At 35.4% G+C, this 13,593-nt stretch overlaps 1 protein-coding gene across 14 annotated transcripts in view; it reads right to left on the bottom strand.

Moving 5' to 3' along the window:
* Window positions 1-4,880: 4,880 nt before the first annotated feature.
* The window catches only part of LOC121327918 (inositol polyphosphate-4-phosphatase type I A), a 65,647-nt gene continuing 56,934 nt past the window's right edge, over window positions 4,881-13,593 (bottom strand). For 8 of the 14 annotated variants that reach the window (XM_041272251.1, XM_041272255.1, XM_041272258.1 and 5 more), the window contains 3 exons: window positions 13,378-13,490; window positions 12,508-12,662; window positions 10,021-10,263 (listed from right to left, as the gene is read on the bottom strand). In XM_041272251.1, the coding sequence (XP_041128185.1) occupies window positions 10,083-10,263; window positions 12,508-12,662; window positions 13,378-13,490 (449 nt within the window). In that variant the 3' untranslated portion in view covers window positions 10,021-10,082. Of the gene's footprint in view, window positions 8,352-10,020; window positions 10,264-12,507; window positions 12,663-13,377; window positions 13,491-13,593 lie in introns of those variants that run through there. The other 6 variants (XM_041272256.1, XM_041272261.1, XM_041272263.1 and 3 more) reach the window with 2 other exon arrangements.

The following is a 13,593-nucleotide window of genomic DNA, read 5'->3' as shown; positions in this document are numbered from 1 at the left end:
GTAGACAAATCTAAATGTAAAACTAAATTGCCAAAATGGTTTAATAGATCAATTAAAAAAAATATTCAGCGAAAAAAAGGCACTTTACAGAGCATTAAAAAAGGACCAAAAAGAAAGTACACAGAAAGAATACACGGAACTGCAAACGCAAGTCAAAAAGGAAGTTAGAAAGGCCAAGAGAGAAATAGAAATGAACATTGCTAAGGGAGCTAAAACCAATTCCAAAATGTTTTTCCAATATTACAACAGCAAGCGAACATTCAAAGAGGAGATTAAATGTTTAAGAGATACAAATGGCAAAATCGTAGATGAAGAGAAAAAAATAGCAAATATATTAAATGATTACTTTTCACAAGTTTTTACAAAGGAAGATACTGACAACATGCCCCACATGTCATCCAGTTCCTATCCAGTTTTAAATAACTTTAGCATAACTGAGGCAGAAGTGTTAAAGGGACTAGGAGCTCTTAAAATAAACAAATCCCCTGGGCCGGATGAGATCCTCCCAGTAGTACTCAAAGAAATGAAAGAAGTAATTTACAAACCGCTAACCAAGATCATGCAGCAGTCTCTTGACACAGGGGTGGTACCGACAGACTGGAAAATTGCAAACGTAATACCGATCCACAAAAAGGGAAACAAAACTGAACCAGGTAACTACAGACCAGTAAGCCTGACTTCTATTATATGCAAACTTATGGAAACTATAATAAGATCCAAAATGGAAAATTACCTATATGGTAACAGGGTCCTGGGAGACAGTCAACATGGTTTTAGGAAAGGGAGATCGTGTCTAACTAACTTGCTTGATTTTTTTGAGGATGCAACATCGATAATGGATAATTGCAAAGCATATGACATGGTTTATTTAGATTTCCAGAAAGCTTTTGACAAAGTCCCGCGCAAAAGATTAATTCTCAAACTGAATGCAGTTGGGATTCAAGGAAACACATGTACATGGATTAGGGAGTGGTTAACATGTAGAAAACAGAAAGTACTGATTAGAGGAAAAACCTCAGAATGGAGTGTGGTAACCAGTGGTGTACCACAGGGATCAGTATTAGGTCCTCTGCTATTCCTATTCTACATTAATGATTTAGATTCTGGTATAGTAAGCAAACTTGTTAAATTTGCAGACGACACAAAAGTAGGAGGAGTGGCAAACACTGTTGCAGCAGCAAAGGTCATTCAAAATTATCTAGACAAGATTCAGAACTGGGCAGACACATGGCAAATCACATTTAATAGAGAAAAGTGTAAGGTACTGCACGCAGGAAATAAAAATGTACATTACAAATATCATATGGGAGATACTGAAATTGGAGAAGGAATCTATGAAAAAGACCTAGGAGTTACTGTTGACTCAGAAATGTCTTCATCTAGACAATGTGGGGAAGCTATAAAAAAGGCTAACAGGATGCTCGGATACATTGTGAAAAGTGTTGAATTTAAATCAAGGGAAGTAATGTTAAAACTGTACAATGCACTAGTAAGACCTCATCTTGAATATTGTATGCAGTTCTGGTCACCTCGCTATAAAAAAGATATTGCTGCTCTAGAAAGAGTGCAAAGAAGAGCGACCAGAATTATTCCGGGCTTAAAAGGCATGTCATATGCAGACAGGCCAAAAGAATTGAATCTGTTCAGTCTTGAACAAAGAAGACTACGTGGCGACCTAATTCAAGCATTCAAAATTCTAAAAGGTATTGACAGTGTCGACCCAAGGGACTTTTTCAGCCTGAAAAAAGAAACAAGGACCAGGGGTCACAAATGGAGATTAGACAAAGGGGCATTCAGAACAGAAAATAGGAGGCACTTTTTTACACAGAGAATTGTGAGGGTCTGGAATCAACTCCCCAGTAATGTTGTTGAAGCTGACACCCTGGGATCCTTCAAGAAGCTGCTTGATGAGATTTTGGGATCAATAAGCTAATAACAACCAAACGAGCAAGATGGGCCGAATGGCCTCCTCTCGTTTGTAAACTTTCTTATGTGCTTATGTTCTTATGTTAACTACTGGACAGCAAATCAACAGTGAAGACACGATTGGGCCACAATTCTGTCATCAGCAGGATCCAAACAACACCCTCCCTTAAAAACCAGCCAGTCAAACTGCCAATCATGTTTCAGGTCTTTCTGTGTCAGCCAGTCCACTCCTGGACTGCTTGAATGACCGACTCAATACTACACAGCAACAATTGTACATTTCCAGATAAATTATAATAAGAAAGAGTAAGACCCCAATAAATAAATATGTTAGCAATAATAATAATAATAATAATAATAATAATAATAATAATAATAATGTTTTCTCTTCGTCTGTGTCGTTTTTCTATTCTAATTATGTTAGGGACTATTTTTCTCAACGGAATGTTAACTGGCGAAATATCAGAAGTTCAAGGTAAATATAGGTTTTAATTTTTTTTTAAAGAGACAATAAAGAAATAAATTGTTTTCTAGTAGCAATAGAGCTCTCTCGATGCGGGCTCTACTGTGTGCTAGATAACCTTGACTTTTGTTACCGCCGTCACCTATGGCTCGGTACGCATAATTCCAGTCCTGGTCATCTACCACACAGTAGGCCGCATCAACAGGCTCTGTTACTTAATTATATCTCTAGCACAACCATTCCATTGAAGTAGAATTAATTATAGCGATCTCGGTTCTCACAGGCAGTGGCGCCTCACACAGGGCGAGGCAATCCACATGCAGGCGGAGGGCAGGCGCGAACCAGGTACCTCTCGCACCAAAGCACAGCGCTGACACTGCTGTACAAAGGAGCTTCCATACCAAACAATGACCTCAAACTGAAATAAAAATACGCCCACCAAATACCATGTGAGAATTTCAACTTCCGTTATGACACAGCAGCTACAGGCTGCAGTAATACCCTTCTCATTCACACTGAGATTTTGGAGAGGGGTATTGCTGCAGAATGCAGACCCACACAGCGTAGCTCTCACAGACGGTAGGACTGCTTGCGCAACTCGTAATAGACGTCATCATTATATGCTACAGCCTAATCATATGACAAGGGTGGTAATTTAGGTACTGCAGCTTATTTCATAACAATAACGTAACCCTAAACCTATGGTTCGTGAGATATTGGCTGTAACTTTAAATACACACTGTAACATAACCCTGAACCGAAGGTTCATGGGGTATTGACCCGTGGGTGTTGAGGGTGAATAGCACGATATGTAAATTATGAGTTGCGAACGCAGCACTACCCTATGTGAGCTCCCTGCGAGAGCTAAGCTGTGTGAGCCTTAATTCGTTCTGCAGTTGTATATTCTTGGGAGATTTTGTCTTCAAAATCCACAAAGTTGTTTTTGGGAAAGAGTTCTGCTGTAGTCATTCCAGGCTGTGTGATGTCAGAGACAGTCATGTGTCTGTGTTTATGGTTCTGTATGTAGTTTTTTCTTTTCTTTTATGGCCTGCAGTGCAGATGTATGTTGTTAATAAAACACTACCGCAGTTAAAAAAAAAAAAAACACTACCACTAGTTATATAAAGCCAACCCCTTTTTATATAATTTTAAGCAGAGGTTGAACTGAAGAAGTCAAAATAACCTGGCATAACGCAAGTTTTTATACAATAAATATTACAACTATTACATTATTGATATTAACTGCATTGCGATAATAAACAAAGTTATGTTATCAAGAGCTTATCCTCAATCACATATATTCTGTCCAGGGCATTTCCATTTTGTAAATAAGAAGCAGAAGGGGGCATTAACATAATTGATATTGAAATTGAATATTCAAAGTATATAAATGCAGTGTATCTTTTTCATGATAAAAGTTTAGTCTTTATTATAAACATGTAACTTAAGCGTTACGGGCTGTAGGTTAAGCACGATGCATTACTTTCCCTAGTTTATTGCTATGCTGTATGTATTCTTGAAATATTTTTTTCAAAATAATTATGATTTTAGTAACAAATCGCTAGTTGTAAATAAATTTGACAAGTTATTTTCGTTATGCTTCGGGTCTTAATGTCAAAATGTCTTCAGAATTTACAACATCGATTGCAAAAATCTTACCTGTTCAATCAGAAACATTTCATTGGTCTCCGGCTCTCCCAGCACTTTGTTTGGTTCATCTGTCCTACCTGCTCGCGCAGGCACAGGTTCAGAGGGGCGTTATAGTATCACTATAGCACATACATAAAGTTAAAGGACAGGATAAGATGGTAATCTTGTCTGTGACAGCCAAAAATTCAATATTTACAGTGGAAGATGATGAAGTTTAATAGAACTACAATAGGGTATATTTGCAGAAATGAACATCTATTGCCACATTCTTATTTTTCCCATGTTTATTGAATCCTAAGTAGACCGACTGGTGCTATTTTGCTCATTCTAAGGTAATTTTTTCCTTCTTTGCATCCTTTTCTATAATGTGAACTCCATCTTTCAACAACTTCAGTCTTTATGTTGTTCGCATTACAATAAATATATACAAATAGTATGTTTAAAGATGACGCTCACATTAAAAATGGATGCAAAGTGGGACAAATGGATCTGGTTTAAAGAGATGAAGATGAAAAAAAAAAAAAAAAAAAAAAATATATATATATATATATATATATATATATATATATATATATATATATATATATATATATATATAGGATAGTAAGGTCCAGGATTCCAGTAATCATGGTCAATTTGCACGTTTTACTTTCCATGTGTTTCAGAGCTGAATTGTTAGACACCATTTGGCGGCTCTGTGTTCTGTTATGACAATACTGTGATATAATCATTAACAGGCTTTGGAAGTAATTTCCTTATTTCCAAATGCCATGTGATTTTGCATCCTTTTTAATTATAAAACAGTTCAAAAGGTTCAAGCAACATAAGGTCAGTTTATATATTTAAAAAAAAAAGTAGCAGTGTACGGCTATGCTAAATGTTCATTGCTATTAAATGTTCATTGCTATTAAATGCCAAAATGGCCCCATTTTACAAAGGTTGACAGCTCATGCAATGCACAAAGCCAAGTTTAAAAGGAAGGTAAATGCTCTCAAGTCTTTTTAAAAATCTGGCTTAAAACATAACTATTTTCATTAAATAGAAAACTTACTTTGAATACAACTCCTTTATTATGCAATGAGGACATATTCCAAATCCTAAATTCGATGCAATGTTTACAGTATATGATATACATCAGCTGGACAATAAACAAACTAACTGGTAACACCTGAAATATACAGCACATACTTTTGCTGAAACTGGCAGGTTTGTTACTGACTGGTTAAACTTGGCATATATTCTGTAATGATAGTCACTATCAGCCATGATTCTACATTCAACATATCACAAATCACAATTCAAAAGAAAAAAAATACACCATAAGAATTTTTATTTTATTTTATTGTCAATTCTTCTAATTGCTTTAGTTGTATAGGAGGGCACTGGGAAAAGCACATATACAGCATAGCTAAATCTGAAAAGACTGGCTGTGAGTAACAAAAACATAAAACATTAAATAAAATAAAAAATAATAAATAAAGAAAATTGAATGCTTCAACTTGGCAACTGGCATTGTGACTGAGCATTTGTCTTGAATTACACAATGTTACAGTATATATAAAGAACACAAAGCAAAATAAAATGGAACTCTAGGTGCTCAGACTAAAAAATGTACAATATATTTATCCTTCAAAATAAAAATGACTGATGTGTGTACACAGTACAATTAGACAATACAAGTTGCATTTCACAGTTGTTCTTATCAGTGTCACTTTTTATGCAGTAAATTAGTACCTTAAAGTACAACTATGTTAGCTTTGCTACATGCATCAAAAGTAAGACACCTTTTTTCCCCCCATTCTTGATAAATTGATAAATTGATAAAAGTGCTACTAAAATGGTGTTACCTGTGTGATCTGCAGTGGAACTGTGAATGCCTCTTGTGAAGGTGGCAGTGCACAACAATGCAACTTCAGCTGTGCTGTTAACGTAGAAGTGCAGTCTTTCAAACCGTGAACTGTGCTGCTACACTAGCTTGCATCTTATTGTCATTTACAAAATTTCACTCTTACAGTCAATCACACAATGTAAGTCAATTGATTCTGCACAGAACTGTGAGCTTTGTTTGAGGAATCTGTGAGCACAGCAGTAACAGTTTGAGGGGCGATTGTCTAATTGTTTAAAGTGGCATGTAACAGCAGTGAAACCTATTGATTGTACTTTTGAAATTCAGCAGCTGTATCCACCTGCATGCAACAGCTATGGGTTGCTATTTTGTCTCTTGCTTCCCAATATACTGTGTTTATTCAACATAGTAAACTTCTTTTCATATCTGCAGTGCATTAAGTACCAATTTAAAAGTGACCTACACAAATGTATTACTGTTTTACAAAAACATTTTCAAATGAGCCCCTACTGTAGTCAGCATGACATTACACTCGAATATTATGCATGTTGTACTTGGGTGCTCAGTTAACATGCAAGTCACTTACTTTTTTTTTTCCCCCTATAATTGTTCAGCATCTTTAATTTATTATGTTTTTGAAGCAACATGAAAATGATGTCACAGTATGTGAATGTAACTGGATATTTGCAGTTCACTTCAACAGACTAATGGTTCATTAACTTTTTCAACAGACTAGGGAATCAACAACAGTAAGGGCTAGATCAGATCTCTGCCACTGATGTAACATTTCAAACAATACTACATATTTCACAGTAATGATTACACTAGAACACGTACATTACAAGGGGATTTAAGAACAGCAACCATAGCAATATAACATATTTAAAATCACATGTGTGTTTCATGTGAAATAAAGCACTTTCTGTGTTGCTTAAACTGTTCTCAGTGCGATTTCAGTTTATTGTGAATATTAGTCTGAGTCAACTGTGATTTGCATGTGTCACCAAAAAAGTTTAACGCTTAGTGAGACATCAATAGATGTTCTGATCGATAAGATCCAAATCAGTTGTGCAAACTAAGTAAAAAATTTACACCGGCGACAATTTTAATGTACAATACCCCAGTATAACAAGGGAATTTGTGCCTGACTATATTAAACATGCTACAGCAGCTTTGTTTTACCATTATATTGTTCATGTACTGCATATTTTCAGCCACAAGAAGCTGCTGTGAAGTGATGGAAGTGAACTGCATTCACATGGTGGTTTGTACTGTATTCTCAAAGCTGTAAGCTCAGTGATACAGGCAATACAGCAAATATAATGTATGCAGTACGGCAGGAAATTTAATTCAAGCAACTGCGTAAGTCTAGGTCTTTTTTTGTTTTGTTTTTAATAAATTTGTTTATAAATGGTAAATTAAAAAATGACTTAGGTAATATATATTATGCAATTACATTCTGAAAAACCCAATGAGATAAAGTGTATTGAACTTTTGCCTCATTGTTAATTTCTTAAGACAACCTCTGCAGCCTCTTTGCAGCAAAGCAGTCCCAGGAAAAATTACATTCTGTGGAATCTGTCACTTTACGGTAACAGTGAAGCATGCTTACAGTACACATTGAGGTTAATAAATTGAAATATTTTCACTGGGAAATAAGGAAAACTGACATTTTGCCTACATAAGTGATGATAACTGGAATGTCATATATTTTGTTTTCTTAATTTAGGTCTTTATCACAATATTTAACAACCTGTCACAAACCCACCAAACTTTTCAGTTTAATTAGACTGAAATGTATATTTTAAAACCTCCACTGACCTTCCTGGGATTTTCTACCACTGCACTATTTTCACATTCATTTATTTTCAAACCTAAACACCAGTTTTAATTCAGCCTAAATTTATACCAGTTTTTCACAAAGGTGGTTCACTTTGAAGTAGAGTTTTAGTCACAGTTCCCTAACCAGGGAAGTTTACACTCAGTAACAGGTATACTTGATGCACTGTGTGTGAAGTGCATTCATGTGCAAGGAATGAAGAAAACCTAGCTGCAGTAATAGTTTATTGTACAGTACTATTAATTAGAGGTTTACTTCTTGTCCTATTTAACCGAGTATGTCGAAGAAGCATGCTTTATCTACTGTATAGTCTTGTGTAAACAACTCAGTGAAATCTCTACAAAACAGCTTTGCTGGTTCTATCTGTTGGGTTTTTGTTTTGTTTGTTTTTATACATAACTGAAATTAATATTTAACAGTGCATTAAGCAATCCACAATGTTCTGTTTTATCTTAAGTTTAAAAGTTTGTATATATATTTTTTTTATGTCCTATCAAGTTTCAACTTTCCCATAGGTTCCTTCTGGAGGCCTGTACTGTTTTGGAAAAGCCTTCAACTGCAGAGTATTAAAGGCATACTTGCGACATCCAACATTCTTCATGGTGTTTTCTCGGCGACAACCCTCACTGGGGGAAAAACAAGTACAGAGAATGACAGCAGTGAAGAAACAAAATGGCTGTTAGACAATGACAAAATGAACCATTTTAGCCAGCACTAAGGACAGTGGCGGATGGTCAGAGCTAATGAAACATGGACTGCAAATGCTTCAAGTATTGCAGTAATATTAATTACAATGACATAAATCGTAATTATTGGAAACAAAAAAGCTGCATGCAATGTTTTCACCTTGGTAGTTTGAGAAGTAACAATATACTACATGTAAAAAAAAAAAAAGGTAATAGATTCCATGATTCGGTGAAAATACACATCTTATTGGCGTTTTAGTTTTAAAAATAGTTTTTAGTGAAGTTATGCATATGTTCTTTTACCACTAATTTAAATGTCTGAGCTCTAAATACACCAAACAGAAAATGTATATTTGTGGGCCAATGTGGAGCTTCTGCTCCCTGGTCATGGTGCAGTTGTCCCCACAGGCCTCTTCAAGTGACTACGTTATGCATGGACATAATTAGGGTTCTCTTGCTAAAGCTGTTGTGCCTGGACAGATTCCTCCAGAACAATGGAAATCACCTTGGAATATGTGTGGCCACACATAAATAAGTTTAATCGTTGTGACAATGCTTAAATTACTAAGATTTTACAAAGTTTCTTTTTCGCACATTTCTATGTGTTACAATTGACTGTTTCAGGCTATGACAGGCCTGCAGACAGTCTACACTAAAAATAGTGGATCAGATCATTTTCTGGTGACTTCCAAATTATTCAACATTAACCATTTCTTCAGTTTATACAGTTAACATGATATGCCATGATTTTTATTATTCCAAGGGCCTACACAACCTTAAAAAAAAAAAAAAAATTCTCAGTCGTATTTGCTGCACAACCCTACATCTCTTTATTACCCACTTGTAATATCAAAACTCTTCCTGGAAGCATCTTTAAGTAGTCACTAACCAAACTACTGCCATTATAACTACAGCTAGAAGCACAATGAAAGCTCTTATAATAACTCAGAATCGTACAGCTTGAAGCCGTTCCTCTTTAAATGCATTTTTCGGTGTATTTTTTGCTAACATTGTCACCAAAAAAAAAAATGTACAAAAATTCTGATCTTATATCTTGGTTTGTTCTTCACAAAATAGCAATAAATGCACATTATTTTACGATAAGCAAATAAATGCTTACTGCTGCCCAATGGTAAAGCCTAATCCTGATATTAAAATCACAACACTCTCAGTTGTCAAAATACAAGTAACTTTAGAAAGTACACAAATTAAAAATAGTATTACAAGCTTGGTAAGGCTCTTGCCATAAGAAACAACGTACAAGGAAGACTTAAAAAAACAGACTGTAAAGCTTAAGACAAAGGGAGTAGTAGAAAGAACTGGAAAAAGAAATGTACTGTCTTCTAAACCCCTATTTTATGTATTAACTAGAACTATGTGGTACTGGGAAAGTTTTTGTTGTTTATTTTTAAACAGTGATAAACAATATTAATATTTTAATATAACTTATTTAATAATATTTTGATAAAATAATTTAATGTATATTTACATTTACTTATTATACAATTTTATTTTTGTATTTATTATTATTATTATTATTATTATTATTATTATTATTATTATTATTTATTTTTTATAACAGTAAGGCATTATATTTTATGGCAGGCATTTGAAGTGCACATTCCTCTGTCCACTTGCTTATACACTTTTTGTTCTTTTCTTCACTTCACTTCACTTGCAACGCATTTTAGCCAGCAGGTAGGCTACACTCAGAAACAGCCACACAACAAGTAAATTGGGGCTCAGTGCTAATAAAGGGATAGAGTAGAGGAGGCTGGGGTCTAGCCTGAAATCACGGATGGGCAACAGACCACTCAAGTTCTTCTGCGTGACTACCTCCCGTGTTCCAATGCTGTGAAAAAGGAGAAGTTGGGAGGGGGAAGAAGCATAAGAGGAGGAATGGGACAAGGACATGCCAGGGCAGGATTGTCATGGAAATAATACCAACAGAAGAGGTTAAAAGAAAGAACCAGGAACAGGAGAGGAAAGCACATTGACATGGTGTAGAGGTCAAAACAAACCAATCAATGAAAAAAAAAAAAGAACAATCATGGAAAGCAAAAGAAAACCAAAGCATAAATCATAAACCATCAACAAAAAGAGAGAGAGAGGATAAAAAAAGAAGAGAAACATAAGAGAAATTTTCTGTAGTCTTTTGAAAAAAGAAAAAAAAAACAGGTAAGAAACAGCAATGGTTTTTCATGTTCAGTACATTTCGTCTGTCAAGCAGTGTGCCATGCTGCACTTCCATGCTTCCACATGCTAGATAAGTGCGCAACTAGAAATGAAAATAGAATAGAAAAGCTGAAAAAAGGCGAACATGAACAACCATCGTAGATTTCACCCTTTCTCATCCAAAGTACTAAAAATCACATAACTTGGTGCACTTTGTAACTAACTTGACCATACTGGTATAGTTTATAATTCTTTAAATGTACGGTAAACAACAGAAGTCAATTTAAGCAAATTCATTCAGTTATAAGTTGGGTGTTGGAGCAATTGAAACCAGCTGCTAACATTTAAATTAGGAGCTGGCTACTTTAGCACCCATTAACTACCGTACTTCAGAAGAAAGGTGCAAATCAGACAGACACATGTAGAAAGGACACAAGAGTTGAACACTAGAACATTTGTGACAACACACAAAAGTATGCTTAACAAAAATGAAAGTCGACAAGGACCAAACAGGATTGTACTACCACACAGGCTTCAGGTCTTATCCTTTCTTTCGTGGACATTTTCAAAGTAAATCAGAAGTTGCTTGTGCCAGTATTAAAGATTTCATTGTACTTTGACTATCCTTCAGAAAGAAGCACTTTAACAAACAAGACATCATGAATGATCAATGAAAAATGCTTATTTGACAGGTATGAGCGACATTTGTAGTATTATGAAACATTCCTGCTGCCAAATTGCTGGACAAATAGCAAGCAGTGTTATTGCTAGAAAATAATAAGCATAAAGGAACAAGTGCTAACTGCAGAGAGATTCTTCAGAGTATAAATTGTGTGCATGTCGTTTAGCATCTGGGATGCATAAATCAAGTGTTTCATGAACCTGAGATCCTTCAAAGCTGTAAATCTTAACGCTCTCATTTTGTACAGATTTTAGTCAACAGTAGAAACGTTCCTTCACCACTAGATTATTATTTTTTTTGTAAATCGCAATAGTCTTAGACAAGTTAAAACTTGGTAAATCAGATAATATAACAACTTTCCCTTCAAAACTATAACCAAAAACCGGATTCACTAGGTTTTAGTCTTAAAAAACAAAACAGAAAGCCACCTTGAGACCGCACAGTAGTTCAACACTGAAGACTTCATGTGCTGACCGTGTGCATCTTACTAGTCCGATTCATGTCTCAGAAAAGAACCAAGCCTTGTGTTCCATCAATCAGCTGTGTGTCGAATTGGTCTTGCTGAAAAGAAGGATGGACCCCCTCCCCCTACCAGTGGGAAGATAATCCAAAACTGGAAATATCCTCTAGATATTATTACAAGGTTATGAACAGAAAGCAGGCACTACCAGATAAAGGCTATGGGGGAATTCAAAAGTGATCCAGTCCTATCCTTCCCAGCTAATGTTACTATAAGGTAAGTGGTGTTTTAACACTCTTCTTAAGATAGGGAGCATAAAATACAAATCGATACATAAATAAATAAAATAGTAATTTGGGGTCGATAGGTTGCAATCCATACGTGCAGAAGTCTTAAGCCTCTACACACACTTTTTTCACTCCTTAATTATTCTAAACGTCAATCAGTTTGTTTGCAACTAAATAAAATTATCTTGCACTTCAATGTATATCAGAATATCACTTTTAAGCATGTCACAAATTCCATCTGATACCAATACATTTGCTCGCAGTTCATTGACAAAAAGCGATCATAGCCATAGGTAAAGAAATAGGCTTGTAAAGATAGAAAGACAGGTAGAAAAAGATATGCCAATTTCTATATATATTACATTATTTTATTTATGGTCTTTACTAGTTGTGTGGGAATATTTCTAAATCAGGTCGGATGAGTGGGTGTGTTATTTCCTTCTGTAGTTGGCACTGTCCCATAGTAAGAGAACCAGGCAGTGTGATACCTACCTCCTCATACAATCCAAGGCCTGTGTAAAGACCTGGGGGGCCATGCCGTGCTCATGTTGCAGGATCAGACACTGTTCCAGCGTCACCGACATGGCTGTCCTATCCTTGGCACTTTTACAGCTGGTGAAGCGAACTCCGTTCAGGCGACGACATATCTAGAAAAAATGGAAGACATTCATGGATCTTACTCTTTGACAAATAAAGGCCTGTAGTGATCTTGCATGAACATTACATGTGCTTTTGCTTTGGTTTCCATCGTTTGTTCTTCAGGTTACTTTACTGGGAAAGGCTTACTAGCTTTTAGGTTGGCAGTTTGATCAATTCACGGTAGCAGCCTTGACTATTTATAATGTTATTTTATAACAAGAGTTGTTTGTTAGTATAGTTACATCAACCAAGGATACAATAAAATAAATGAGCCCTGTATTCAAAGCTCAGCATGGAGCATTGTGAACAAACTATACTGAGGTAATCTGTTCTAGAACTCAGTCACACTGAATATCCTCATTGTAGCTGAGTTACCAAAAACAGATTTAAAATATGTTCGATCCTTTAAAGAATGTTTTTAAGGTCTGTTTTTTAATTAATACATTTACATTTTAGAGAGGGCTAACTTTTCAAAGCACCGTCTAACCAAAGAAAATGAAAAAACACAAAAACTTAATATACACAAAAAATGAAAACATGTTTGAGTCTCAACTTGACCTTAAGTAAACCAAATGAGCTAAGAACTGTATTCTAGTGAGCCAGCCAAAGTGACTTGCCGACATTGCAGTGTACGCTAAAGCATTTCCCAAGTAAGTTAAATCAAATGCATTACTAATCAACGATCTGCCTGTTCTTTTTTTTATAAATACAGATTTTCTATACCTCAGCTGCTTGCCAAAGGATATCCACATTCTTGTTTTTCCTTGCATGCACATTCTGACCGAGAAACCTTAACAGTTCTGGCAAGCAAGTCTGGCTGCGCGATCGAGGTAGACCTGAAATAAACAAACAAAAACCTTGTTTAATACTTCTTTGAAAAATATTCATTATCACTGTCCTAACAAAACAAAATTATTATGGGGGTTTTCTGGTCTGACA

The sequence above is a fragment of the Polyodon spathula genome, chromosome 15, assembly GCF_017654505.1.
Source record: "Polyodon spathula isolate WHYD16114869_AA chromosome 15, ASM1765450v1, whole genome shotgun sequence".
Classification (NCBI taxonomy): domain Eukaryota; kingdom Metazoa; phylum Chordata; class Actinopteri; order Acipenseriformes; family Polyodontidae; genus Polyodon; species Polyodon spathula.
Note: the sequence above shows the minus strand (reverse complement) of the source record. Positions and strands in the feature narration are given on the sequence as shown.